Consider the following 25,496-nt stretch of genomic DNA (forward strand, 5'->3'; position numbering starts at 1 on the left):
GTTAACGCGTTTGACTTCTAATCAAAAGATTCCGGGTTCGACTCCCGGCTTGGGTGCTTAGTTTTTATTTTTATTGCGTCTGCGGAACTTTAGTGTACTTTATCAACGTGTGCTACTTTCCTGTATTATTCCATATGCTATCTCCTTTTCCTCGCTCTTTGCGTGTGATAAGTCCTGCCAGCAAACTTGATCGAGCTCTTGGGGTTACGAACAAAAAGAACTCTGTCTTCATCAGGGTTGGAAGCCTCACCAGTGGCTACCGGCTCCTCAGAGGTGTTTGCTACCGTAACCCCAGACTGATGGCCCAGACTTGTCGGTTCTCCCTTCCTTTCGCTTCTTTTTCCATCAGAAAACTCAATTATTTCCTTCAAAGACCCATTGTCCTCCAAAATCATGGACACCTTTTGATCTTGTAGTTTGTCGCTGGACTGCGTGTCGGATGTGATAATTTCTTGCTCTTTTGGTTGTGTGCTTTGAGAATCGTCCAGCCTTTCGCTGTGAATTTCTCTGACCTGGGAGGATTGTGGCGACTGTGTCTTGATCTCTGTTTCTGGGTCCTCAGATGACAACGATATATTCCGTTGCTGGGATGATGCCACGCATGCAGTCTGCTGCTCTATATTCGGAGCCATCTCGTTAGTAATTTCATCAACAATCATTATCTCGTCATCTGGGGCTTCATCAGCACTATGCTTTTCCGCCTCCGCCGAAGGCTCCCTGATGCCTTTGGCTCGTAGTGTTCCGTAGGTTTCGGTACCAACGGCAGAGCTGTCTCCACCGTCGGCTTCAACTTGCTCCTTCAGGAGCTTAAGCAAAACCTCACGTAGCTGCATCCTAATGACTTTACGCTCTTCATCATCAAATAGCTTGGTAGAGAGTGAGGTTGTGGACTTTTTGCGGCGGTGCTCTGTGAGGATCATGGCCTTGAACTCCTCTGGACTATCAAAGAATTTTTTGCAATTATAGATGACATGCAGTCCACAGTCGTTGAAGTTCTTTTGCTGTGGAATGTTGCAACTGTACTTGCGAATCTGCCCTATGGGGACGTCTAGGTCGTATTTGTCTTTGGCATACTCTACCAGAAAACTCTTTATTGGTACTGCGATGTTGGGATGTGCTTTCTGGAGAGAGTCCAGAACAAATATGCTTGCCAGTGGCTTTTTTTTATTGATCAGCAGCCCGTCCATAGGCTCAGGCTCGTTGATCTCATTGTATCTGCGAAGACGAGGCAGGTTCGTAATGACAACAAAAAACCAGTGCAAATCTGTCATTATGGGGATCACAATGTAATCGTTATCAAATAGACTGTCATTAGACTTGAACCACGTCTTGACGTTGGAGTAGTAGTCGTTATCGGGATTGGACATCGTCAATTTGGTATAGAAAAAAGAATTGAACAGCTCCACTCGCGCACTGCCCAGAGAGCCTGCTTCTCTTGCCTGTTGCAGATTGTACTGGAGGAAAAAATCCACAATCGAGTCGTTCACCCAATTCCCGTTGTATAACGAGTTGAAGTCTTTGTTGGACACGATGATAGACTTTTTGGATGCAAACCTATATTTTAGGGGCGGATCAAACACAATCTGCTCGTCGCGCGAGATGTCTTCGTCTTGGATTTCTGCACGGTACTCGAAAGGATCGTCTATGCTGTCTGTCAGAGATAAACGCAATGAGCGTGTGCGAGTCGTGTTGAGAATATTGCCCGGCTCCAGGTCTGAGCTGAAAGTTTTCGCTGTCCCGTAGAACTTTGCGGGAGGAGTCACAGGAAGCTGTGTTTGGTGGTTGCTGCCAATTTTGGGTTCTCTATCTGGCTCGCTCTTCAAATAGTAGTTGTTCATGTCCGATGCTGTGAGATAATTACATACCACCTGGTCCTCAAAGTCACGCACGAGCTTGTTGTACGATTCCCGGTCGCTCAAACTGAGAAACACCCATAACTTGTCTATCCGTACGCTTTCGTTGCGAAGCGTTCCAGTGATGCTTGATCTGAGAGTGACAACGAAATGAAATGAGCTATCCGGGTTCGAGCAGATATCCACAAATCTGACGTCCGGAAACGGCACGGAAACATACACATCGCTGGTGTGTTGCAAACTGTATATAGTCAGACGGTGATTTTGACAGTTGAGCCAGATCTGATCCGACACGGTGCTGGGGCTTTTTGCGGCCGATTTGAAAAGCTTCACGCGTCGTACAGCCACATGCACACCTTCGTCCTCCTTTTCAGGCGCAGGCTGCTCCCTCGTGTCTATATCTATGCTGCGTGGTATGGCGATCTTTGTAGCGGGCTGCTTCTGCAGATTGTCCGAGGGCCTAAGCTGTCTGAGCTTTTTGCTTCGAAATCGCAGATTGTTTAGAGAAGCAAACGCCTTCCGTTTGTACGGAGGGTCTTTATTAAACATTGACAGCAAAAATGCAATATTTGTGCTTTGGTCCCTTCCTTGTAAATTATTAACACTAGTAAATGACAGAACTGGAAATATCAAAAAATTTTCAGAAGAACCCAAGGACCGTCATGTTGGCTGGACATATTGTGCAGAAGCGCATGGCTTTGCAAGCTACAGGCCTGGGAGTCAGGACATTCTCGATATATGGAGCTCGTTCCTCAGGCCAGAAGTCGCCTATCCAAGTTTTTGTGGACACATTCCGCAGCGAGCTGAAAAAGAGCACCGAGCTCACTGACCAAATAAAACAGCTCAAGAGCGCCACCGACGAAATGGGGGAGAGCGAGGCTTTTAAGAAAGCCAAAGAGGCATACAACGCTGCCCAGAAATCGTCGGGAGCGTTGGCCAAGGGGGTGCACAAGACCGCCGAGGTCGTGGGAGATGTGGCACACAAGGCATGGGAGTCGCCTGTGGGAAAAGGAGTGCGGACCACCGTTGAGAAGACTGCTGAGACGGTCGACCAGGTGATCGAGCCGATCCGGAAAACCAAGACCTACCAAGAGGTGACCAAGAGTCTCGACGAAGGCGCTTCCAAATACGGACTGTACGAAAGCAAGGAGCAGAGACGGCTGCGGCGCCTGCGCGAGCTGGAGAATAAACCAAAGGCCATCAAAAGAGACGAGGAGGCCGGCACCGCCATAGTTGCCACCAACATTAAGTCCGAGAGCAGCATCAAAGACAAGATCAAGATCAAGCCCAACTCTGCCATTGGAAGACTGCTGGTGGTGCTCAGAGAAAAATGGGAGGAGGCCGAGAACCCACTACTGGTGCTGATCCGTACTGTCATCGACAAGATCGGCAGCTTTTTCGCGGAAACCGAGGGCGCCAGAGTCATCAAGGCTTTCAGAGAACTGGACCCTAACTTTAACACAGAGAGTCTGACCAAGCAGCTCAGAGAGTACATTGTGCCGGAGGTTTTGGAGGCATATATTACTGGGGAGGAGAAAGTTTTGAAGACGTGGCTTTCGGAGGCTCCGTTCAATATCATTGCTGCACAGCAGAAACAGCTCAGGGACCAGGGGTTGATCTCGGACGGCCGTATTCTGGATGTGAGAGACGTCCAGATCGTGTCGTCACGTATGTTGGAGCCTAACCAGATCCCTGTTTTTGTTGTTAGTGCCAGAGTCCAGGAGGTTAATCTCTACAGAAAAGCCAAGACTGGAGAAGTGGTGGCAGGCACCGAGGAGGATATCCTGTTGTCTGCCTACGCGTTGGTGATAACGCGTGTCCCAGAGGAGATAGACAACCCAGAGACAGAGGGATGGAAGATCCTGGAGTTCGTGAGAGGTGGATCTCGGAAGTTTACCTGATGATGTACATAGATATGCCGCGCGCTATGCCGTTGGTAGCTGAAAAATAATAATGTACTAACTGTGCTGGTTCTTCGGTATTCTTTTTTTGAACGTGGGTTTGGGTTTGGGCTCTTTGCGTTCTGTGTCCGAATCGCTCGAGAGCTCCTCGTCAATTGGTTTTTCGTTCAGCCCCCACTCTCTTAGCTCTTTTTCAGATTTAGTGATCTTCCTTTCTCGGATCCCTGTAGGCACCGAGTATGCTGGCCGTTCGGACTCATAATGATGTTCATTCACTGGCTGTGCAACCGGAAGGCTTTGTTGCCGAATTGGAGATTTCTCTCTCGCTCGGATTAGCTCCTTCTCGGCCTGTCGTGTAAGTTTCTCTAGCTCCTGTTGCTTTTCTCGAAACCCTCTCACTAAACGGTTTATTGCAGCCCTATGGCCCGCACTGGCCTCATGGGTGGTCTTCAGGTTCTCGTCAACAAACTGCGTTAGGAGCTGCAATCAAATAACATACCTTAGAACATGTCTTGCACCAATATCTAGCCATTGAAAAATTAAAAAATAATAAAGGCTCCACAGATAGTGAGGTGCTTCTGACTGATTTTACATAAATAGTTTCTATAACGTCTACTTGACTTCCTGCTTCTTCTCCTCCTCGTCGGGTTTCTTGTCATCATCGTCCAAACTCAGCTTGTCCTTGACAATGACCTTCTGGTCCTTCTCCTCAACGTTTTCGCTCTCAATCAAGTGCTCCTGTTCTTTCAGCACGTTCATACGTTGCTCAAAAGTGGCCTTCTCGTCATCAACATGCAATTCCTGCTCGTGGTAGAACTCTTCAGGCAGCGAGTTCAGAACATTTTTCAACGCCTCGTAATGGGAGTAGTTCTCTGTGTTGCCATACGAGTACGCGTTGGCAAGGATCATGAGGGTAGATGGGATTTTCTCGCGTAAGCGCATATCAAGCCAGATCTGCAACAGCTCGCGCAACCTTTCTGGTGGAGTGTCTGCAGTACGGATCCCGCGAGATCCACAGGCAACTAGAAGCTCTGCCGGAGAAAGAGACTTGACACCCTCGTAGTCGATTAGCTTGTCGTCCTTCTTGATCTTGAGCATCTTGTGCCGGATACGGTACCGCAATATTTGGTCGGTGCCAAACGGACGCAGATTGATGTACTTTGCCATGGCAATTAAAATACCTCTGGAAACGTTATCCAAGATCAGGTCGTCTTTGAACAGCTTAGCCACACGCAGTAGCTGCTCTTTGGTGATCTCCTGAGAACGGCCACTTTTCAACTTCAGGTAGAAATCCTTGTAGTCCGCACGCTGTTCCTCGGTAATGGTGGAAGGAAGTTTTATATGTTTGGCCTGGGTCCTCAGGATCTCACTCACTTTAGTTCTCGTGGTCCGCAGCTTCTTGAGGTTCTTCTCTTTGTCGGTTTTAGATTCATACGTGGAAGGAAGTAGGTTTGGGAATAGTTTGAGGGCAACTGGTAACAGCAGTTCCGCAAACGGAACCAGCACAAACATGGCAAACGGGAACAATCGAAGAACATCGGATGTGGTCCTTTGTAGCTGTCTGTACTCTCTTCTTGTAAGCTCGTATCCAGAAGCTGCTTTGAGCACCAATTTGGACGATATTTTGATCTCTAGGCCCAACAGCTTGGTACCAGCCCAGTAATGTTGGGCCTCGTGCTTGACTTTCTGCCAGATGGTGGTTTTCGGGGCCGACGAATTGAAGCGGAGGCCCAGGCCATGGTTCAGAGACGCCGGCCGGCCAGCACACAGTCTGCCGCCCAAAAACACGGTCCTCGTGACTAGTCTCGGATCGTGGATTCGAAGCATAATTTGGGCAAAATAATAATTAAGGACACAAATATCCTCGTCCACACCTGAGACCGGAGGCAAGCGGTTTCGGGCGAGGTTTGGATATCATCCTTGGGGGCACGAGGGGCAACTGAGACTTTGGGCTATGTGATCAGGCGTCTGCGATGCTCCTGCCACCATTCAAAGGAGCTGTCTGTAGCACAACGTCGCAGACTGTGACGGTCCTCGGTTGGAGTTATGTGCTTTACACTACTCTAAAATTTTTACTAAATCTTCTTCATGGTTAAAAGAGACAGAGAGCCAGAATCGGGCGTCAATGACACTGAGCAGGGTCCTGCGGCCGTTGAGGTGAACCACAGACCTCACAAGAAGGCCCAGCTGACCTCACAGGATGTCCAGATCGCCCGAGAAACGGCTGAACTGTTCAAGTCCAACATCTTCAAGCTCCAGATCGACGAGCTTGTGAAGGAACTACGTCTCAAGGACTCGCACTGTAAGCTGATTGAGCGTGTTCTTCATCGACTGTATGAGATTATTCAGGATATTTCTGCTTCAGAGGCATTTTCTCTAGAGGAAGCTGAGAATTACTTTGAAAAGTCGAAGAACAAGGTTGCAATACCATTCCCTGATCCCAAGCCTACCTCAATCAACTACAAGCTGCAGTACAATGCTCCCACAGACGTCTCATTGGTTGGATCGTTTGGCCTGAAGACCGGCATCCAGCAGCCGGATGGCATGGCAGTGGATGTTTCTCTGACCATGCCTAAATCCATGTTCCAGCCAAAAGATTATCTAAACTACAAAGCTCTCTACAAGAGAGCTTTTTACATCGCTTACCTTGCAGACCAGCTAATCACACTCACGGCGAAAAATCACCTGCCAGTTAGAATCTCCTACGAGTACGTCAATGGAGACAAGTTGTGTCCAAGCATCAGAATAGACAGTGTTACGCCAGACAAAGTTCACGACAACGACCTACTTTTCGAGGACACAAATTTCAGAGTCAGACTTCTGGTCGGATTCGAGTACGGGCTGTTTGAAAGCAAAAAACTCCTTCCAGACAGAAACTGCGTTCGCATTCAAACCGACGACGAGCTTCCTCCAACGCCTCTATACAACTCCTCCATTCTGTCGTCCACAACCTACAAATACTATCTCAAGTATCTGTACGCTACAAAGAAAACCACAACCTCTTTTAGAGATGCGACGGTGCTGGGAAAGCTGTGGCTCAGACAACGCGGGCTCGGCTCCCATTTTAATAAGGGCGGCTTTGGACATTTTGAGTTTGCCGTGCTGATGGCTGCACTGTTGGCGGGAGGTGGTGAGAATGGGAACAAGGTGTTGCTCCATGGATACTCCAGCTACCAGCTGTTCAAAGGTACGATCAAGTATTTAGCCACCCAAGACCTGGTGGACGACGGATACCTCTCATTTAGCTCTGTTGTTGGCGATAATGGCTCAGTCTACAAGAAAGGCGGATTCAACGTCCCAACTCTGTTCGACAAGACCACCAAAATCAACATTTTCTGGAAAATGACTGCTTCTTCCTACCAAGTGTTGAAGAAGCAGGCAGCTGAGACTCTGGACCTTTTGAACGACGTTGTGCAGGACCGTTTCAAACAAACATTCATCTACAAAAATACACAGAAGCACTTGCAATACGACATGCTTGTGTCAGTTCCGTTAAAAGATCTGAACCAACACGAAAAATTCGGCCCTATAGAGAAAATCACTTTCTTGACATACGAAAACTTTGTGTGCAGCAAAGTCCACAAGCTGGTTTTGCGTGCAATGGCCGAACGAGCATCCCATGTCGTCGTTAGACTTTCCAGCACTGACGACAAATGGAGCGTACAAAAGAGACGTCCTGACACCCAGGATAAACAGGTCGAGATCGGACTGTATTTGAATGCCATTGAGTGCGAAAAGAAAATCACCAAGGGTCCTCTCCATAACGATGAGGAAAACGCCATTCGCTTCCGTTCTTTCTGGGGCGCAAAAGCTCAAGTCAGAAAATATAAAGATGGAAACATACAGTATAGTTGTCTGTGGCCAGCCAACGAGCTCACGGTGGTATCCATCCTGAAATACATATTCGAGCTCCATATCAATTCCAGCGCAAGACTCGAATTCATCACAGACAGATTCTGGAAGATGCTGCCTGTGCCACTGACGTCCAACTCGATGCAACTAATTCCGTCCAATTTCCAGCAGCTGAAAAATTCGTATTCCGAGCTGTGCAAAGTGCTGAATAAAATAGATCTCCCGCTGAGCGTCAAATCCATTCTGCCAGCTTCCCCTGCTCTGCGAAACACGTCGCTAATACTGCCCGTTCCTCATGCCGTGTCGAACCCAGACTTCTTCAACGAGTCGATTCTCCAATTCGAATCATCGACAAAGTGGCCGGACGAGCTGCTTGCTCTCGAGCAGACAAAAACAGCGTTCCTCTTAAAGATCAACGACTACCTCGCTAAAAACACAAACTACAAGTCCTACCTGGAAGAGGATCGCACGTCTGTTCCTTACAACACCGAAATCAAAGTGCTCCGTGTGCTTACACCAGACGGCTACGGATTTAGCTTCCGTGTTCTGACAGAACGTGACGAAGTGCTGTATCTTCGTGCTATCGAGAACGCTCCCGAAAAACAACGCAAGACCGTCGCAGATATTTATCTGGCATTCAATCAGAAGTATATGGGCTCAGTCAAACACCACCGGGCTATTGCCTCTCTGAGTACGTACTTCCCATTTTATTCTGCGACAGTGCGTCTTTTCAAGCGCTGGCTCGACGCCCAGCTTCTTCTGTCTCATTTCAACGACGAGCTTGTGGAGCTTTTGGTGATGAAGGTGTTTGTGGACCCTGCTCCATACTCTGTTCCTGCCAGCGTCGAGGCTGGCTTTCTTCGCACATTACAGTTTCTAAGCCAATGGAACTGGAAGGACGACCCGCTGGTTCTTGATCTTGCTAAAGATCTTGAGAAAAGCGGAAATTACATTGACCTCGTCTCAGAAAGATTGACCGTCCAGGCTTACCAGTCCATTACCGGGAATTTCAGCAAACTGCGCAAAGAGGACCCACAGGCTATCAAGACACAGTTATTCGTTGCCTCCAAGGAAGACCCATCTGGAAAACTGTGGTCATTTGGGCTTTCTTTGCCTATTGCGACAAGATTGACTGCGCTCAGTAAGGCTGCGGTGGCTGCCGTCAGCAAGACGCTTAATCAGAAAACTTTGAAACTCATATTCACTCCAGCACTTAAAGATTATGATATCGTGCTGAAGATCAAAACGCCTACCGAGCTTGCCTCGAAGTCTGGGATCTTGCCAGAAAACAAGTTCAAGAATTTGGTGGCTACGTCGTTGGTGGCCTCCGACGACGTTTCTTCGGAGCAGGATCCTGTTCCTGCGTTCTGTGACGAGTTGAGGGCTCGTTTCAGTAACGTGATGCTCATCTCGTGCGGGAAGTACACCGGACTGGGCAAAGAGGGCCGTTGCAACGTTGTTGCGGCGATCCTGAACCCAGTAATCGCCAACTCCAAGAAGAAGTTCCGGGTCAACGTTGGCTACGACGTTGAACCTACCGATGATGAGCAGCTAAAGCTTAATAAGTGTTCTCTGCTCAGTCAAATCTCGCTCTTGGGCGGTGATTTAATTGAGACTGTGGACTTAAATAGGTGGGAATAATATAGATTAATCAATATAATAGTTCAACTCGAGGATCAATTCAGAATTGATGAAATTCTCACAGGAGTTAGATTCAAACAGACATCCACACACATGTCGTGTTGATCTTGTTTAGGTCACAAGGAGACACAGGACTATAGATCTTCAAGTCCTACACTAGGAATAGGGGGCATTATTTTGAGAGCAGGCCAGTTATAAGTTTATTACTGGTCCCTCTAAAGGCTGCAATTACACGTGTTCACCATAAACTCAGACTACCCACAATCACCGTCACTACCTACAGTATGCAACAAGAGGTGGATAAAAAAAGCTCGATTACTTAACATCAGATCCTTAGTTATTTTTTTTAATCTGACTCCATTTGCCTATTTATGAAAATACGAGCGGAACTGGAAAGACAACTTTCAATGAACGATGAACGAGTCTTGAAAGCGAGGAAAATAGAACACAGGAAAAATCTCACCGCCAGGCTCGACGTCTCGTGCTATCTGGTGCTCATAATACTGTACCTTGCCGACGAAAATCTCATACTACTCTTGTTGCGAGGATTCCAGCAGTTCATGCTTGGCCACCCGCCAAACAGCATAGAGGCGTCAGCAGTGCTCACGCCAGCGGTCCAACGGATACTGGCACAGAAAGTGCTGTCATTGGGCCTGGCGTTCAATGTGTTGGGCCTGGTAGTCCACATTGCATTTTCCGCGCGCGGAGGTTTGGGCCAAGGCATATCGTACGGTGCATACATCATAAACATCATGGGGGAGAACAGGTTCGAAGGATGGTTTTACAAATTGCTCTACCTGCTGCTGTGGGACTTTGTGCTGGTGGCATTGCAATTCTCGCTCTACAGCATGAACTTTGTCAAGCAAGACATGGACAATGCAGAGGACAGCGACGTCGTCGCGTCGATCGACGTCGTCAGGATAGTCCAGTACGTGAACCTTATAGAACGCGCGCAAGCACCAACGCCGTCATTGAGCGAGATGATGCCGCGGTTGGGGGTCTGAGTGGCACTCTATTTGTAGATTACATATTTCCAATAGGACAGTTACGCAAGTACTCGGCCTTGGTCTTGAGCACTCTGATGGACTTGTAGAAGATCTCTTCTGGAGGCATAGCGCCTGTTGATTCGACGTTGAAGATGAAATGGTCTCTTTTACGGCCCAGTTTCACCTTCCCGTTAAACTCCTTGTGTCTCAAAACTTCTCTGGAAACGGTATCTTTTCTAGCGTCGGCGACGTATGCTGCACCGTTGGAGTCAATGCCAATAACACCGGATGGGAAGCATTTCTGGAACTTGATTGCGTCGTCGCCAGTTATAGGCTCCAGTATGTCGATCGTCGGAAGCAGTCTATAGGATGCAGTGCTGACTGGAGAAAACTTGGCATGGTCGGCTCCAATGCCCAAGACACAGTGAACTCTGAGCGAAATCTCCTGATTGGGACGCAGCTTGGCAATCAAAATGTCTGGATCGCACGGAACAACAGGACAGTTAGCGAACTGGGTGACCTGGCGTCCGTTTGGCTCGAACTTTAGGTCCCTGGCATAAACGTTGGAGTTTCTGTATAGATTCTCTGGGTCGTTGTTTCCTGGGACGGCATTTGGGTTTTTCGTGCATGCCACGTCCAGTGAAAGGACAATCGTGTTTTCATCTGTGAACTTGTCCTCCTCCTCGGCATTCGGATCAATCCAGGTCAGCATGTCCGGATCAACCTTCAAAGGCACCAGACCGATTCTGTGAGCGAGCACCTCGTCCTGGATGACCGAAGTGTTGTTGAAGATGTACACATACTCTGCTGCAACAGAAGGCACCTCAGCGATCATGATACGACGGAACGCGTTGGCAATAGATGTGTCGAGGCCCACCAAGTCGAAGTTTGCAGTTCTCTGTGTGAGGTAGGAGATATTGAGCTGGAAGTTCTTCTTAAATTTTTCCAAATTCCAGGCATGCTCTCCGTTCGCGGAGTATCCTGGGAAGTCGGTCGCCGTGGTATTGCTAACCCGATCGTGCTCGATATTAATGATATTAGACATAGAAAATATTTCAGAAAAATAAAAAAATTTACGTGCATATCGAACAACATACGTAAATAGAGCTGGTTCTGCTTATTGAGTGAGACCTACATAAAGAAAGCCGACGGTTCTGTTGAGTGGCACAGCATTAAGAGAAATAGAGTAGAGTTGACGTACAACCCCCACACCACTCCACAGTTCCCTGGACGTAGCCAATATCTGGGATCTCTCGAACCAGCAGTCCGTCGCGATCGGCTACCACTTCCACCCGGGTGGCTATTCCTCAGCCGTAGGGCCCATATTTGCCCGGGATCCTGTTGTCTAGGCTGCCCAGCTGTCTCCGTCACCCCAAATTTCTATATTTCATCTCTACACCAGATCAAAAATACACTTAAATACAATTCTTCCCTTGTCACAAATGTCTGACGCGATCGAGTCGTCCAAGCTACCGTCTGCAACAGAATCTGATGTCACATCGGCCAATTCGCCGGTCTCAATGAGTCCGCCTCTTCCAATGCGTCATCAGGGCCACTCAACTGGCACCGATAAGCGTGCTTCAGATGATTACACGTGGGATCATCCTCCGGCATTACCGCATAGGCCACCTCGTTCGAAGAAGTACGGCCTGCAGCGTGTGTCCACGGAAGACTTTGAGCTCACCACGCCAATCGGGTCTCCAAGAGACCTGGAACCGGGCACACATTCAAGGTCGCCTGCTGGGCTTGCTTCCGATACTAGAAGCCTTCAGCAGAGAACTCTAGATCTCCTGCTTGAAAACCAGACTTCCCGAGTGGTGGGTCTGTTCTACGAGCTGCCGGAAGACCTAAAAATTTCCGACAACGAATATTACACCCAATTGAATGCACAAGATCATATGATAGAGGTGAGAAGCGAAGTGGAGGCCAGAAACTTCGACAACCCGGACCAGCTCACGGTGTACAGGCTTTGGCTGAAAAGCATGAAGCTGAAGAAACTTGGCGCCGTCACCGCAAATAATCCGGAACTGCTAGCGCAACTCGAGTCGCTAGAAATCGAAACCGAATCTATTTTCCCCCAATTGGCGTCTGTCTGCGGCAAACTAGGGACAAAGACGCTGCCGCCTTTGGTTACACTCGTGCACAGCCGTCTCCTGGACCCCGAAATCGCGTTTGTTCTTGCCCAACTGTATAGCAAGATAGACATGACCAGATGGGTGTTTATGGTTCTGCGCTCCATAGAAAGGACAGACGCGTCGATATTGATCAACTGGCACCAGCAACACGAGGACGTCGCGGATTATGTCCAGAGACAGCTGGAGAGCGCAAAGTTTTGGAGACAGCTGACGGCACAGGAGCTAGATTTGGTGGCCCACAGGGTGGTAATCTACGGGTTTGACTCTATTGTCGGGGATGTTGCTAGTATGCTGTGTGGCGGAAGGCCAAAGAGCAGTATAGAGAGCCAGCTCATATGGGACGACCACGAGTATGAGCTATTAAATGAGCCGGTCAGAGAGCCCCACGACCTGCTCCGTGAGCAGAATAAGTTGCACAAATTACAGGTGGAACTGGAGACAAAGAGGAGACAGTACACGGAGTTGCTCAATAACTACAAGCAGCTGAACGAAGAGCGATTTAGTAACCAAACAATGATCAAAAAGCTGGAAGCGAACAACGGACAGCTGAGGTTGAAGCGGAACGAGTGCGAACGGAAGCTTAATGCACAACTGTCCAATTTCGAGGTGATTAAGGTGAACAATGAGAAAAACGCAGAAATAGACAAAATGAACCAGAAACTGCGAATGGACATCGACAATGTACAAAGTGAGCTAGCGGAGCTGAGGGCCAAGAAATTGAGGCACTAGTAGACTTGTATATAGATAAGCAAGAACGCGCTAGCTTAACTTTGTCGGTGACGTCACGCATCAGATAGTCTCCATACCACGGAATTCCAATGAAGCGGAGGTGCGTCCAGGTAGGCAGGGAAATTATTGAGTGATGATGAAATTCTCTATTGTTTGTGGAATTCCGTAGAATAGTTTTTTTGGGGAAACCTGAAGTGTGTCCCCAGAAAAATCGTCATAATCCCGGTTGGAGAGGCTCTTGTGCTTGCCGAATTAACCCACTTTGCTGTATTCACCAGAAAATGAGGGGCAAATTCTTGCCAAGCGACGTTGAGATCTCCGACTAGGGGCGCGCTGTTGCACAGCGAGAAATCATCAAACCACGGTCAACGAAACCCATTTCAAGCAGTTAAAGGTTCCGCAGACCTAGGCACTCCACCGCAAGCATGTAAAGCCCCCTTTGCTTAAAAAACAATGGATTCTCCAGAAATATAATCCGCTTTTCGAAGGTAAGATCTGCGACCCGAGATGGTCAGAACAGTATATATAAAGTGCCGTGTTCGAAAAACAAACTCTTTCAACTTTGTGTACAGGATGTCTTCTGAAAAGCTCTCTGACTCTCCCCATGAGAACGGCCTCTTTGCCTCCACCAGCGAGGACGGAACCGGTCTGGCTGAGCCAGTTGATCAAAACGTTCTCTCGCAATATAGCGAGGAAGAGGTGATGAATTTGGGACGCGCCTACGCGAGACAAAACGACCTCGACGAGGACCTTTTTGCTCACGCCGCTGCCATCGCCAGAAGTCCTTCGAAATTCAACTCTATGGACTTCCTCACCGAAGAGGAAAAGAAGGCTCTCTACGACGAAATCCACCACCCGTGGAAACTGCCGAAAACTCTCTACTGGCTTGTCTCCACAGCCTCCATGGCGGCTTGCGTGCAGGGTATGGACGAGACCGTCATCAACGGCGCCAACCTGTACTATCCCGAGAAACTGGGCATTGGAAGCGGCTCTGACCACGACACCTGGCTCGTCGGCCTTGTCAACTGCGCTCCTTACCTCTGCTGTGCCACGATGTCGGTGTGGTGCACAGACTACCTCAACAACAAGTTCTCCAGACGTGGTGTCATTTTCCTGTGCAGTATTTGGGGTACCCTCTGCTGTATCTGGTCTGCTCTGACCAACACGTGGTGGCACCTGTTTATCGCGAGATTTTTCCTCGGCTTTGCTATCGGCCCTAATTCGACCACCGTTCCTGTCTACTCCTCTGAGTGTGCTCCGGCTAAAATCAGGGGCTCTCTAGTGATGAACTGGCAGATCTGGACCGCTTTTGGAATCATGCTGGGAGACGTGTTCGGACTTGCTTTCTACAAAGTGCCAGACCGCGGAATAGCCGAAGGTCTGCAATGGCGTCTGATGCTGGGTTCTGCTTGTCTTCCGTCGATCATCATTCTTGCACAGATCCCCTTCTGTCCAGAATCTCCGAGATGGCTCTTAGGTAAAGGAAGAGACCGTGACGCCTTTCACTCGCTCGTCAAAATGAGACATACTCCTTTGCAGGCGGCCAGAGACGCATTCTACAGTCATCTCTTGCTTCTCGAGGAAGGAGACATGAAGGCCTCATTTTTCACCAAGATCAAGGAAATGGTCACCGTCAGAAGAAACAGAAACGGTGCTGTTGGTGCGTGGGTCTGTATGTTCATGCAACAATTTTGCGGTATCAACGTTATCGCATACTATTCGTCCACCATTTTCCGTGACTCTGGATTCTCTGTGAGAGACTCTCTGATTGCCTCCTGGGGCTTCGGTATGCTCAACTGGGTGTTTGCACTGCCGGCCTTCTTTTCCATCGACAAGTTTGGCCGTAGAACGCTGCTGCTGTTTGCGTTCCCAATGATGGCTATCTTTTTGCTGCTCGCTGGATTTGCCTTTTGGATTCCTGAAGAACACAAAGGCGCCAAGGTCGGTGTTATTGCCTTGGGTATCTATCTGTTCACGATCGTCTACTCGTCGTCAGAGGGGCCTGTCCCATTCACGTATTCTGCTGAGTGTGCCTCGCTGAGAGTCAGAGACGTGACCATGTCGTTTGCTACCGCCACTTGCTGGTTCTTCAACTTTATTCTTTCCTTGACGTGGCCATCTATGCTGAAAGCATTCAAAGCTCAAGGAGCGTTTGGTTGGTACGCCGGCTGGAACATTGCTGGGTTCTTTATGGTTCTGTGGCTGCTGCCAGAAACTAAGGGTCTCACACTGGAAGAGTTGGACGAGGTCTTTGACGTTCCGGCTGCCGAGCATGCAGCCTACCAAACCAGAAGCCTTGTCAACGGATTCCGCAGAAGAGTGCTGCGCCAGAACGTGGAGCCTCTGCCACCTCTTTATACGAAACGGCGTATGGCAGTGACTTCAGATTGGGAGGCACGCAAAAACGAGGTCAAGCACATCGAGTAAGATAAGTAGGGTAATGAAGTGCGAGTTTATTTGTCAGATGAGTACAGTAGCTGGGCTCTGTCTGTATTGTGAGAGCCACAATAACAATAAAAAAGTGAAAAAAAAATGACATCGCGGAGGTCGTGTGCGGCTGTGTGGTGGGGTTAATTATTTGGGAAGAGGCAAGTGTTTTTGCTGCCAAGATTATTTCGATTTGCATAACAGAGGCCTCATGACGTAACACATCCCCAAGTCACAACCATTCGTAGGAGGGGAGACATCTTGGCGTTGTATAAATAGGCCGTGTTTCCCACCTGTCGTACCTCCAAAAATGTCTTCTGAAAAGATTTTGGACTCCCCAGACGAATCTCTGCTCCAGGAATTCAACATCCTCAGCAACTACTCTGAGGAGCAAGTGATGGCCATGGGCCGGAACTACGCGATGAAATACAACCTCGACCCGGAGCTATTTAGCCGTGCCGCGGCCGTGGCTCGGTCCCCAAACAGGTTCAACTCGATGGAATTCCTCAGCGAAGGCGAAAAAGAAGCCCTTTACGAGGAAAACCACCATCCTTGGAAGCTGTCGGGCCAATTGTACTGGCTGATTATTATGGCCTCTCTCGGTGCTGCCGTCCAAGGTATGGACGAGACCGTCATTAACGGTGCGCAGCTGTACTATCCTAGCGAGTTTGGCATCGACAACGGCACCGATCGCGACACCTGGCTCGTGGGTCTGGTGAATTGCGCTCCGTACCTGTGCTGCTCCACCATCTCGTGCTGGATGACCGACTGGCTCAACGAGAAGTTCTCCAGAAGAGGAACAATCTTCATAACATGCACGATCTCGGCTCTCACGTGCATCTGGTCGGGACTCGTCAACAACTGGTGGCATCTGTTCATTGCTCGGTTTTTCCTGGGTTTCGGAATTGGTCCTAAATCCACCACCGTGCCAGTTTACTCATCTGAGTGTGCTCCAGCCAAAATCCGTGGTTCGCTGGTCATGATGTGGCAGATGTGGACCGCATTTGGAATCATGTTTGGCTACGTGATGTCTCTCGCATTCTACAAAGTTCCCTCGCACAATATCCACAAGGGACTTGGATGGCGGCTGATGCTTGGTTCTGCCTCGCTGCCAGCGTTTCTCGTGATGGTCCAGGTGTGGTTCTGTCCAGAGTCGCCAAGATGGCTCATGGGAAAAGAGAGACACAAGGACGCATACGACTCGTACCTGAGAATTAGAAGACACGAGATTCTCGCTGCCAGAGACTGTTTCTACACCCACGTCCTACTTCTAGAGGAGGCATCGTACGAGCTGCCATTCTTCACCAAGGTGAAAGAGATGTTTACAATCAGAAGAAACAGAAACGGAGCCATGGGTGCTTGGGTCGTCATGTTCATGCAACAGTTCTGTGGTGTTAACGTCATTGCATACTACTCATCCTCGATTTTCAAGGAGTCAGGATTCGGCGACCGTGACGCTTTGATTGCCTCTTGGGGATTCGGTATGTTGAACTGGGTGTTTGCCGTTCCGGCCTTCAGAAACATTGACAAGTTCGGAAGAAGAACGCTGCTACTTTTTGCGTTCCCTTTGATGGCTGCGTTCCTGCTGCTAGCCGGTTTCGCGTTCTGGATCCCTGAGGATCACAAAGATGCCAAAGTTGGTGTCATCGCCCTGGGTATCTACCTGTTCACCATTGTTTACTCTTCGTCAGAGGGGCCTGTTCCGTTCACCTACTCGGCAGAATGCGCTGCGCTCTACGTTCGTGATGTGACGATGTCCTTTGCCACTGCCACGTGCTGGTTCTTCAACTTCATTCTGTCGCTCACCTGGCCATCCCTGCTGAAGGCATTCAAGCCACAGGGCGCCTTTGGCTGGTATGCCGGCTGGAACATTGTTGGATTTTTCCTGGTGCTATGGCTGCTGCCAGAAACCAAGAATCTGACTCTGGAGGAGCTGGATGAGGTGTTTGACGTTTCTGCAGCCGAGCACGCCAAGTACCAGACCAAGAACCTGTGGAACGGTGTTCAAAGAAAGGTTCTGCGCCGTGACATTCCTAAGATGGAGCCGCTGTACCACTCGCACCGCGTGGCCATCAAGAACAACGAGTGGGTCGAGATGAAGCACGGCGAGGCCGAGCACGTCGAGGCAAAATAAGTACTCATAGTGTTGATCTAATTTTTTTTATGCACTGTAACTCGCAGTCGTATGCATATTGGTAGCAAGCATTAGCAATCCAGAGAGGAAAAAAAAGATTAGAGTGTAATTTTTAGTCAGTATGGAAGCAGACACTCAAGTACACAACTCCAAGCAACACGATACTCCTTCGGGGTTTTTCGGCGACGAAGCCAGGTCTTCTGCCTCGTCCTGGGACGCAGAAAAGTCTGCTATTGATGGTTTAGAGCCAGACGTCAACGTTCTGTCGAACTATTCCGAGGCTCAAGTCCGGACCATGGGCAGAAACTATGCTCTCAAGTACGGCATGGACCCAGACCTGTTTTCCAAAGCTGCCGCCGTGGCGAGAAGACCCAGTTTTTTCAACTCGATGGAGTTTCTGACGGACGAGGAGAAAGAGCGGCTTTTCGAGGAGGCAGAGCACCCGTGGCGACTGTCTGGCCAGCTGTACTGGCTGATTGTGATGGCTTCCATGGGGGCGGCCGTCCAGGGAATGGACGAGACGGTGATCAACGGCGCCCAGCTCCAGTATCCCTCGTATTTCGGCATTGCTGAAGATACAGATAGAAATACCTGGCTCATAGGGCTAATCAACTCTGCCCCGTATCTCTGCTGCTCCACGATTTCGTGCTGGATGTCCGACTGGCTCAACGAACGGCTTTCAAGAAGGGGCACCATTTTCTGGACCTGTTTCGTCTCTGCCATCACGTGCATCTGGTCGGGCCTGACAAACAACTGGTGGCACCTGTTCATCTCCAGGTTCTTTCTCGGGTTCGGCATCGGCCCCAAGTCGTCCACGATCCCCGTGTACTCGTCGGAATGTGCTCCGGCCAAGATCCGCGGCTCGCTCGTGATGATGTGGCAGGTGTGGACCGCCTTTGGCATCATGTTCGGCTACGTGATGTCGCTGGCGTTCTACAGGGTCCCTGCGCACGCGATCCATAAAGGTCTTGGCTGGCGGCTGATGCTGGGCTCGGCAGCACTCCCGGCTATTTTGGTGATGCTCCAGGTCTGGTTCTGTCCCGAGTCGCCGAGATGGCTCATGGGCAAGGGCCGGCACCGCGAGGCCTTTGGGGCGTACAGCCGCATCCGGAAATCGCCGCTCCAGGCCGCCAGAGACACCTTCTACACACACGTGCTGCTGCTGGAGGAGAGCTCGTACGAGGTGCCCTTCTGGACCAAGGTCAAGGAGATATTCACCGTGAGAAGAAACAGAAACGGGGCCGTCGGCGCCTGGGTCGTGATGTTCATGCAGCAATTTTGCGGCATCAACGTCATTGCGTACTACTCGTCGTCGATCTTCAAAGAGTCGGGATTCTCCGAAAGAGACGCACTGCTCGCGTCGTGGGGTTACGGTATGATCAACTGGGTGTTTGCCCTGCCGGCGTTTTTCTCGATCGACAGGTTTGGCCGCCGCACGCTGCTTCTGTTTTCGTTCCCGCTGATGTCCGTTTTCCTGCTCTTGGCAGGCTTTGCGTTCTGGATCCCCGACGAAAAAGCCAGGGTCGGGGTCATCGCGCTGGGCATCTATCTGTTTACGATCGTCTACGCTTCGTCCGAGGGCCCCGTGCCATTCACGTACTCCGCAGAGTGTGCTGCGCTGTACGTACGGGACGTGACCATGTCGTTTGCGACGGCCACCTGCTGGTTCTTCAATTTTATCTTATCTCTGACCTGGCCGTCGCTGCTCAAGGCATTCACCCCACAGGGTGCGTTCGGGTGGTATGCGGCGTGGAACATGATAGGGTTTCTGCTCGTTCTGTGGTTGCTACCTGAAACGAAGGGTCTTGCATTGGAGGAGCTGGACGACGTGTTTGACGTGCCGTCGTACAAGCACGCTGCGTACCAAACCCGACACCTGTCGAACTGGGTGCAGCGGACGATTCTGCGCCGGGAGATACCGAAGATAGAGCCTCTATACCGGCAGCAGCGTGTGGCGGTGCACAACCAGGAGTGGGTCGAGATGAAGCACGAAGGTGAGCACATAGAGTAGGAGGATTACCTCATGTTTAAGCTTAAAATAGAATAAGCAATCGTTATAGCGTCATGCAAGTCCCCTTACGTGTAAGTCACAGTGCATAATATTCTGTTGCATTGCCAATGTTTTTTTCCTATTCGCGGGCCGGAGGATTGCTTTTGGCGCAGCCGTCCGCGCACCATTCCCCTTCGGGTAATGCTTGCTCCATAAGGTAGTCTGTCAGTTTTAGTGGGACGGAGTAAGCGAACATAGCAGATCGACTTGATGTGTATGCTGCGAAAAAGAGCAAAAAAAGAAGCGTAAATCATAGATCTGATACTTATACTGGCTTGTCCGCTTCCTTTTGTCTCTATCTCACTATGGAAACGCTCGACATACTAACAAACTCCACTCTCGACTCCTCGTTGTCGCCACGCAGCACCTCCATGAGCAACGAAACCCCACGCTTCGGATTCGACATGGCCCCAGCTCAGGCCTGCCAGCCTCCCATCCCGCACGATATCGACTGGGAGTCCAACTACGAGCTCGGCCTGCCCGAGTTCCCAGATATGCAGCCCAAACAGTCGCTCGAGTCCATGGCCGCCACGCTAGACCTCACACACTTCACTCCCCCACAGCAGCATTCGCCGCTGAGTGTGTCGCCAGAGATCAAATCGCCGTCTGAGCAGCCGGACCCCGACCCCCAACCGCGGGCCGGGGTGCATGTGTCGCGCTCGCGGTCCTCCAAATGCCCCGTCTGCCGCAAACACATCACCAGAGACATGTCCCGCCACCTGCGCACACACGAGCCGGTTTCGCGGTTCAAGTGCGTGTATCCGCGCGAAATGTGCATCCACAAGACGGGCCAGTTCAACAGACCGTACGACTTCAAAAAACACCTGCTCAACTGCCACTTCGAGTTTGACGACCGCGACGCGAAAAAGCTGCACAACCTGAGCGACAAGCTCCCCCACGTTGGCAAGTGCCACTGCGGACTCAAATGCACAGCCCAGTTCTGGCTCGACTCGCATATTCTGCCAGACTACGGCTCGTCGTTCCGCTGTGAGCACCTCAACAATGTATACGAGAAGACCGGCATGAAGCCTCCCAGCCAACGGTTTAGCACGCGGGGCTAGACTGCACGAATGATACCACGCTCTTTCATAAAAGCTGCAGCAAATGAGGATTTTGCCTTTGCAACTTCAAGTAGCGTACTTTCTGCCAGTTGACGGTCTTCGAGCGCCGTCACCGGCGCCGCGGCGACCTCGGGGTGCGTCGCAGTGTCTCTCAGGCGACTCTTGATTGCCTCAACAGACACCGACAGATATTTGGCGGTTTCGGAGCCCTGTTCGATCAACGGCGACGAGAACGCCGTCGACGGCGTCACCGGCGTCACCGGGGCGCTTTCCAGCGTGCTTGGAGACGCCGCTGGGGTCTCGTCCGGCCGTTTTTCCAACGACAGCGGTTTCAGCCAGCTCTGTGTGTCCTCCTCGTCGGCGTCTTCCTCAGCGACGATCGTCTCGTTGATGATGTACGAGAGCGGGTCTGTCGCGGTGGCAAACATGCCGTCGCGCGACGCCGGCCGCACGGGGTTCTCGATGTTGAACGTGCGCAAGTTCAGTTTCTGGCGAGGGTTCAGAGTTTTCGTGTACAGCGAGCTGGTGAACCCCATGGCCGAGCCAACCACGTGACCCGTGAACTGGTTCACCTGCTGCTCTGTTTTATCCAGAAACGTTTTCTCCTGATACGACTTGTAGTCGTTCAGCAAATCCAGCGAGTTCAGTTTGTGTTGTGCTTGCTCTATCCGCTCTTTCCAGTTGTTCAAAATATTAGTGTATTCTGTTTCCTGGCCGTGGACAACCACGCCCTGTAGCTGCACAAACTTGTCCATGTTGCGCGTCATAAAACGGAAAATGTCTCGCGACTGGTAGTAGAACTTCATGGTCAGCTTGTGCAGGAACTCAGACAGCGTCTCCAAAACCTGCGGGATCATCAGCTTCACTTTGGCGTCCAGGTCAAGAAACACCGTGCGCGTGTCGTACATGTGGCCCTTCGTCGTCTCCAGCTTGGCCTTTTCCTTTTCGTTGAAATTGCTCGTTCTCAAGATCTTCTCCACAGAGTTGTGGTACATGTCGTAGTCGATCTTCTTGTGGTTGCGTTTCGTGATGAGCTTCAACGAGGACCGGATATACTCCTTCATTTCCTCGCATTGGTCCACAAACCGGTCCTTGCTGACCTCCACGCGCTGCGTCACCTGGTCGTAGATGATCCGGAACAGCCGCTTCGCCTGCCGGATCTCGTTCACCGTCACGTTCGAGAACTCCTCGTTGTGGTCTGAAACCAGCTCCTGGTCGGCCTTTTTGTCCTTTCTGTCAAACGGCGAGTGCAACCTCTCAAATGTGTCCATGCTGCCCAGCAGATTGTCCAGAATGCTGCTTAAACATCTACACCATTTCCGCTCCTGGACTATCAGGAACTCAAGCCCGGCAATTGCGCTCTGTAGATCGTGCTCCCAGTTACTGATCAGCTGGTCGTCCGCGCTCTTTTTGCCTATCAATTGATGCGGGCCCCTGTACAGGGCCTTCCTGGCCCCCTTCAACGACATCTTGTCCTATAATTTACTAAAAATGCCCCAAATTCATTAAAATTATATATCCGGGTGCCAGGTGTAACCGTCCCCGTTTAGTCCTCTAGCACGCTCTCGTCAAACCTATTGTACAGTTCCTCCACCTCCTCCTCCGTCAGACCTTCTGTCTCCCGCACATCCTGAACACTGAACCGGCGCCGGTCGTGCAGGATGTCGAACTCGTCGTCCTGGTCGTCGCTCGGCTCCTCAAACTCGCTGTCCTCGTATCCTCCGTCCTCGTCCTCGGGATAGTCGTTTCGGTAGAAGTTCTCGTCGTTCGAGTCTTCGTCGTCGGTCTGTTCTGCAATTTCCTCCTGCTCGTCAATCGTCTCCATATCGTCTTCGTCAAACTGAATGTATCCTATCTTGTCCTTCTCCCATTGCTCTGTCACCGCCTTGTCCCGATAGTAAACGTCGTAGACGTAGTCGTTATCCTCCTGGACGGGGACTGGCGGCTTTTCCACTTCTGCAGAGGCGTTCGACATTCGTCTTTTTGGAGGCTTATGGTGTTCCTCCTTGACGTCGCTGGTTCGGAGATAGTCCTGTAACATCTCCATCAGCTGGGGGTCGACCTCGTCATCTTTCTTTGGAATGCTGAACACTTTCCTGCCGGTCGTCGATTCGTCTCGCTCCAAAATTTTGGACCCGTCAACGTCGTTATTGGTCTCATCTGTTCTGGTCAATTTGAACACGTAGTTCGCCGGCTTCGACCGCTTCGAGCCACGGTTCTCCACTAGAAGTGCCTGCAACGGGTCTTCCGTCCTCTTCCGCTTGATTCGCAAAATTTGCGGCCCCGATGACATTGTAAATTAAACAATCTTTTAGATATTATTTCTAGATATTGAAATTTATTTAGTTTGTATTCGATCTGCAAGAAAAATAAATCCCTTGTTCCCCTTTTTTTATTATCCCAGATGACAGGTCCTCTAACTTCTCTTTTATACAGACTCAACAGGCGGCTCAGAGAACTCAGTGAGCTGCTTATTGGGGCCACCTTCGATCCGTATCGTGACATTGTGCTGGTCACTGGGGGCTGCGGTGGTTTGGGAAAAGAGCTCGTGCTGGTGTTCACCAGGGCCCATGCCCCCGTCGTGGTATTTGATGTCAACTTCCCAGAACCAGAAGACAGGGTCCCTGGTGTCCATTATTACGTGTGCGATGTTAGCGACCGCAAAGACGTGCTGCTGAAAAGTGCACAGGTGGCTGAAGAAGTGGGAACAATTACCATCCTGATCAATAATGCTGGTATCACCACTGGCAAAACAGTCCTTGATCTCAGTTTTGAAGAAATCGAAAAGACAATAGAGGTCAATCTGCTGTCCAGCTTTTACACCATTAAAGCGTTCCTTCCGTCAATGCTCAAGGTGAAGAGAGGATACATCGTCACAGTGGCATCCACCTTGGGATACATGTCGCCTGCGCGTCTTAGTGTTTACGGCGCGACCAAGTCCGGTCTCATTGCTTTGCACGAGTCGCTTACTTATGAATTGGGTCCTCCCTCGTTTAACACAACCGGTGTCAAGACATTGCTCATCTGTCCTGGCCAGCTGAAGACCAGAATGTTTGAAGGTGTTAGAACGCCACACACCCTATTAGCGCCAGAACTAGAGCCCCAGGATGTGTCTAAAGCCATTTTCAGCGCTATAGAGCTAGGAAAACGAGGTGAGATCAAGCTTCCCTTCTATGGCAACTTCCTGCCCATTTTCCGTGCTGTCCCGTGGCCAGTTGTCGAGGTTGCAAGGTATTTCTCCGGAATGGACACGAGCATGAAGAAGTTTGTAGGCAAAACAATGGCAATCAAGGAGTCCTCTGAGTCTGCGCTGACAAATGCGATCTCCGAAACGGGCTCTATTATCTCGGGTCTTTTAGGTTCCGGTGGATTTCGAGGCGAAGAGGTGGATCCTACGAAAGAGTTGGACATCATTCCAGAGTGATTATCATTAGAAGTTAAATTTGTTGTGCCGCCTGCGCGGTAGACCAGTTTATACAGGTTTGTTCAGTCATTTCTTCTTTGCACGCTTATTTTTCTTGGTGTCCTGGGTCTCCGTACGCTTCTTTGTTTCTGCCTTCACACTGACCTTGAAAAAACCGTCCAATCTGCCTTGCACGCCTCCCTTGAGCCCCTTCTTGAGCTTTTCCACGCCGTCTCTGATCCGCTGTTCGTTAAATCCATTTTCCTTCACCATGAACTCGATCAAGCCGTCTAGATCAGGGTCCACCCACTTCAGATCAATGTCGTCTCCATTCAGCACTTCTGGGTTCAAGAACAGCTCTCTGGCTTCATTATATGGCCAATTTTCAGGAACCTTGTATTTACACTTGGGATCATTTTCGATATGTTCTATGATTTTTTCAATGGACCCATGCTCCTTGATCAATTTGAAAGCTGTGACTGGGCCAATGCCCTTTATGGTTTCACAATAGTCGCACCCAAGAAGAATACATAGGTCAACAAAGGTGTTGATATCCATCCCGAAGCCTTCCAGGACCGCGCTAGTGGTGAACTCATCGACCTTGAGCTTTTTCGATTCTGCAGCGGTGACGTTTCTCAAAAAAAATGGCGGCTGGTAACACAGCGTGTCCATGTCCTCAGACGCGGCAGCGTAAACTTTCCCCTTACGAGCAAGTTCCGCACACTGTGCTTCGGCCTCGCACGGCGCGATCACGTACGGTATACCCATGAGCCTGAGCAGATGCTGCGCTTGTTCGTTTTGCTCACGGGTCACCTTGACCTGTCTTTTCTCGAATCTTTGCAATTCCTCCACTGTTCCCGTTTCTTTCAGCTCCAGAGCTTTCTGTTCGGCCTCTTCTCTTCTCTTGAGTCTTTTCTCCAACTCTCCTCCTTTCAAGACAGGCGGTTTGCCATCAAACACATAGCACGGCTTGATTCCGTTACCAACCATCCGGATGGTTCTATAGAAAAACCCCATGAGATGCGACGTGGTGCCTCCTGCTTCATTTGTCAGCTGGTTACCGTCTTGCTGTCGCACAGCAATCAGGAACTGATACAGACACATCGACGCGTCAATGGCGATCTTGCGCCCAAACAGAGACTTCATCTCGCTCGACCTGATGGCCCGTGGCGCGTTCTCGGCCACAAGAGCGTTGAGCCCTTTGATTCCCATGTCCTTTTAATTTGTACGCGTCGATAGCTGAAATAATTTATTCCAAGCTCAATTTATTTTCGACGCGACGCTGTCGTTCTCGTTTCGAAAGCAAATTTTGCAGAAACCAGTT

The 25,496-nt window shown here is 50.2% G+C and overlaps 16 protein-coding genes across 16 annotated transcripts; 9 read left to right on the forward strand and 7 right to left on the reverse strand.

The window, feature by feature from the left end:
* Window positions 1-137: 137 nt before the first annotated feature.
* Window positions 138-2,402, reverse strand: KL928_000831 (uncharacterized protein; the record flags this gene model as incomplete). Its single annotated transcript, XM_043206570.1, has 1 exon — window positions 138-2,402. One exon carries the CDS (start codon window positions 2,400-2,402, stop codon window positions 138-140), a length of 2,265 nt encoding a protein of 754 aa, XP_043061290.1.
* Window positions 2,403-2,464: 62 nt separating this feature from the next.
* Window positions 2,465-3,754, forward strand: KL928_000832 (uncharacterized protein; the record flags this gene model as incomplete). The annotated part of the gene is made up of 1 exon (XM_043206571.1): window positions 2,465-3,754. One exon carries the CDS (start codon window positions 2,465-2,467, stop codon window positions 3,752-3,754), a length of 1,290 nt encoding a protein of 429 aa, XP_043061291.1.
* Window positions 3,755-3,811: 57 nt separating this feature from the next.
* Window positions 3,812-4,286, reverse strand: KL928_000833 (uncharacterized protein; the record flags this gene model as incomplete). The annotated part of the gene is made up of 2 exons (XM_043206572.1): window positions 3,812-4,189; window positions 4,254-4,286. 2 exons carry the CDS (start codon window positions 4,284-4,286, stop codon window positions 3,812-3,814), a joined length of 411 nt encoding a protein of 136 aa, XP_043061292.1.
* An 80-nt stretch (window positions 4,287-4,366) lies between these two features.
* KL928_000834 (uncharacterized protein) lies at window positions 4,367-5,581 on the reverse strand (the record flags this gene model as incomplete). The annotated part of the gene is made up of 1 exon (XM_043206573.1): window positions 4,367-5,581. One exon carries the CDS (start codon window positions 5,579-5,581, stop codon window positions 4,367-4,369), a length of 1,215 nt encoding a protein of 404 aa, XP_043061293.1.
* A 261-nt stretch (window positions 5,582-5,842) lies between these two features.
* KL928_000835 (uncharacterized protein) lies at window positions 5,843-9,247 on the forward strand (the record flags this gene model as incomplete). The annotated part of the gene is made up of 1 exon (XM_043206574.1): window positions 5,843-9,247. One exon carries the CDS (start codon window positions 5,843-5,845, stop codon window positions 9,245-9,247), a length of 3,405 nt encoding a protein of 1,134 aa, XP_043061294.1.
* Window positions 9,248-9,618: 371 nt separating this feature from the next.
* KL928_000836 (uncharacterized protein) lies at window positions 9,619-10,251 on the forward strand (the record flags this gene model as incomplete). Its single annotated transcript, XM_043206575.1, has 1 exon — window positions 9,619-10,251. One exon carries the CDS (start codon window positions 9,619-9,621, stop codon window positions 10,249-10,251), a length of 633 nt encoding a protein of 210 aa, XP_043061295.1.
* Window positions 10,252-10,270: 19 nt separating this feature from the next.
* On the reverse strand, window positions 10,271-11,278 carry KL928_000837 (uncharacterized protein; the record flags this gene model as incomplete). Its single annotated transcript, XM_043206576.1, has 1 exon — window positions 10,271-11,278. The coding sequence occupies one exon, from the start codon at window positions 11,276-11,278 to the stop codon at window positions 10,271-10,273; it is 1,008 nt and encodes a 335-aa protein (XP_043061296.1).
* A 397-nt stretch (window positions 11,279-11,675) lies between these two features.
* Window positions 11,676-13,097, forward strand: KL928_000838 (uncharacterized protein; the record flags this gene model as incomplete). The annotated part of the gene is made up of 1 exon (XM_043206577.1): window positions 11,676-13,097. The coding sequence occupies one exon, from the start codon at window positions 11,676-11,678 to the stop codon at window positions 13,095-13,097; it is 1,422 nt and encodes a 473-aa protein (XP_043061297.1).
* A 573-nt stretch (window positions 13,098-13,670) lies between these two features.
* KL928_000839 (uncharacterized protein) lies at window positions 13,671-15,524 on the forward strand (the record flags this gene model as incomplete). Its single annotated transcript, XM_043206578.1, has 1 exon — window positions 13,671-15,524. The coding sequence occupies one exon, from the start codon at window positions 13,671-13,673 to the stop codon at window positions 15,522-15,524; it is 1,854 nt and encodes a 617-aa protein (XP_043061298.1).
* A 310-nt stretch (window positions 15,525-15,834) lies between these two features.
* Window positions 15,835-17,658, forward strand: KL928_000840 (uncharacterized protein; the record flags this gene model as incomplete). Its single annotated transcript, XM_043206580.1, has 1 exon — window positions 15,835-17,658. The coding sequence occupies one exon, from the start codon at window positions 15,835-15,837 to the stop codon at window positions 17,656-17,658; it is 1,824 nt and encodes a 607-aa protein (XP_043061299.1).
* A 121-nt stretch (window positions 17,659-17,779) lies between these two features.
* KL928_000841 (uncharacterized protein) lies at window positions 17,780-19,669 on the forward strand (the record flags this gene model as incomplete). Its single annotated transcript, XM_043206581.1, has 1 exon — window positions 17,780-19,669. The coding sequence occupies one exon, from the start codon at window positions 17,780-17,782 to the stop codon at window positions 19,667-19,669; it is 1,890 nt and encodes a 629-aa protein (XP_043061300.1).
* A 344-nt stretch (window positions 19,670-20,013) lies between these two features.
* On the forward strand, window positions 20,014-20,734 carry KL928_000842 (uncharacterized protein; the record flags this gene model as incomplete). Its single annotated transcript, XM_043206582.1, has 2 exons — window positions 20,014-20,513; window positions 20,599-20,734. The coding sequence occupies 2 exons, from the start codon at window positions 20,014-20,016 to the stop codon at window positions 20,732-20,734; spliced, it is 636 nt and encodes a 211-aa protein (XP_043061301.1).
* Window positions 20,735-20,765: 31 nt separating this feature from the next.
* Window positions 20,766-22,238, reverse strand: KL928_000843 (uncharacterized protein; the record flags this gene model as incomplete). Its single annotated transcript, XM_043206583.1, has 1 exon — window positions 20,766-22,238. One exon carries the CDS (start codon window positions 22,236-22,238, stop codon window positions 20,766-20,768), a length of 1,473 nt encoding a protein of 490 aa, XP_043061302.1.
* Window positions 22,239-22,315: 77 nt separating this feature from the next.
* KL928_000844 (uncharacterized protein) lies at window positions 22,316-23,062 on the reverse strand (the record flags this gene model as incomplete). The annotated part of the gene is made up of 1 exon (XM_043206584.1): window positions 22,316-23,062. One exon carries the CDS (start codon window positions 23,060-23,062, stop codon window positions 22,316-22,318), a length of 747 nt encoding a protein of 248 aa, XP_043061303.1.
* Window positions 23,063-23,173: 111 nt separating this feature from the next.
* On the forward strand, window positions 23,174-24,193 carry KL928_000845 (uncharacterized protein; the record flags this gene model as incomplete). Its single annotated transcript, XM_043206585.1, has 1 exon — window positions 23,174-24,193. The coding sequence occupies one exon, from the start codon at window positions 23,174-23,176 to the stop codon at window positions 24,191-24,193; it is 1,020 nt and encodes a 339-aa protein (XP_043061304.1).
* Window positions 24,194-24,259: 66 nt separating this feature from the next.
* KL928_000846 (uncharacterized protein) lies at window positions 24,260-25,384 on the reverse strand (the record flags this gene model as incomplete). Its single annotated transcript, XM_043206586.1, has 1 exon — window positions 24,260-25,384. One exon carries the CDS (start codon window positions 25,382-25,384, stop codon window positions 24,260-24,262), a length of 1,125 nt encoding a protein of 374 aa, XP_043061305.1.
* Between the last annotated feature and the right edge of the window lie 112 nt (window positions 25,385-25,496).

This window comes from Ogataea angusta (assembly GCF_019207475.1).
Source record: "Ogataea angusta isolate 61-244 chromosome Unknown 61-244_NODE_2_length_1002155_cov_89.706849, whole genome shotgun sequence".
NCBI classification, from domain to species: Eukaryota; Fungi; Ascomycota; class Pichiomycetes; order Pichiales; family Pichiaceae; genus Ogataea; species Ogataea angusta.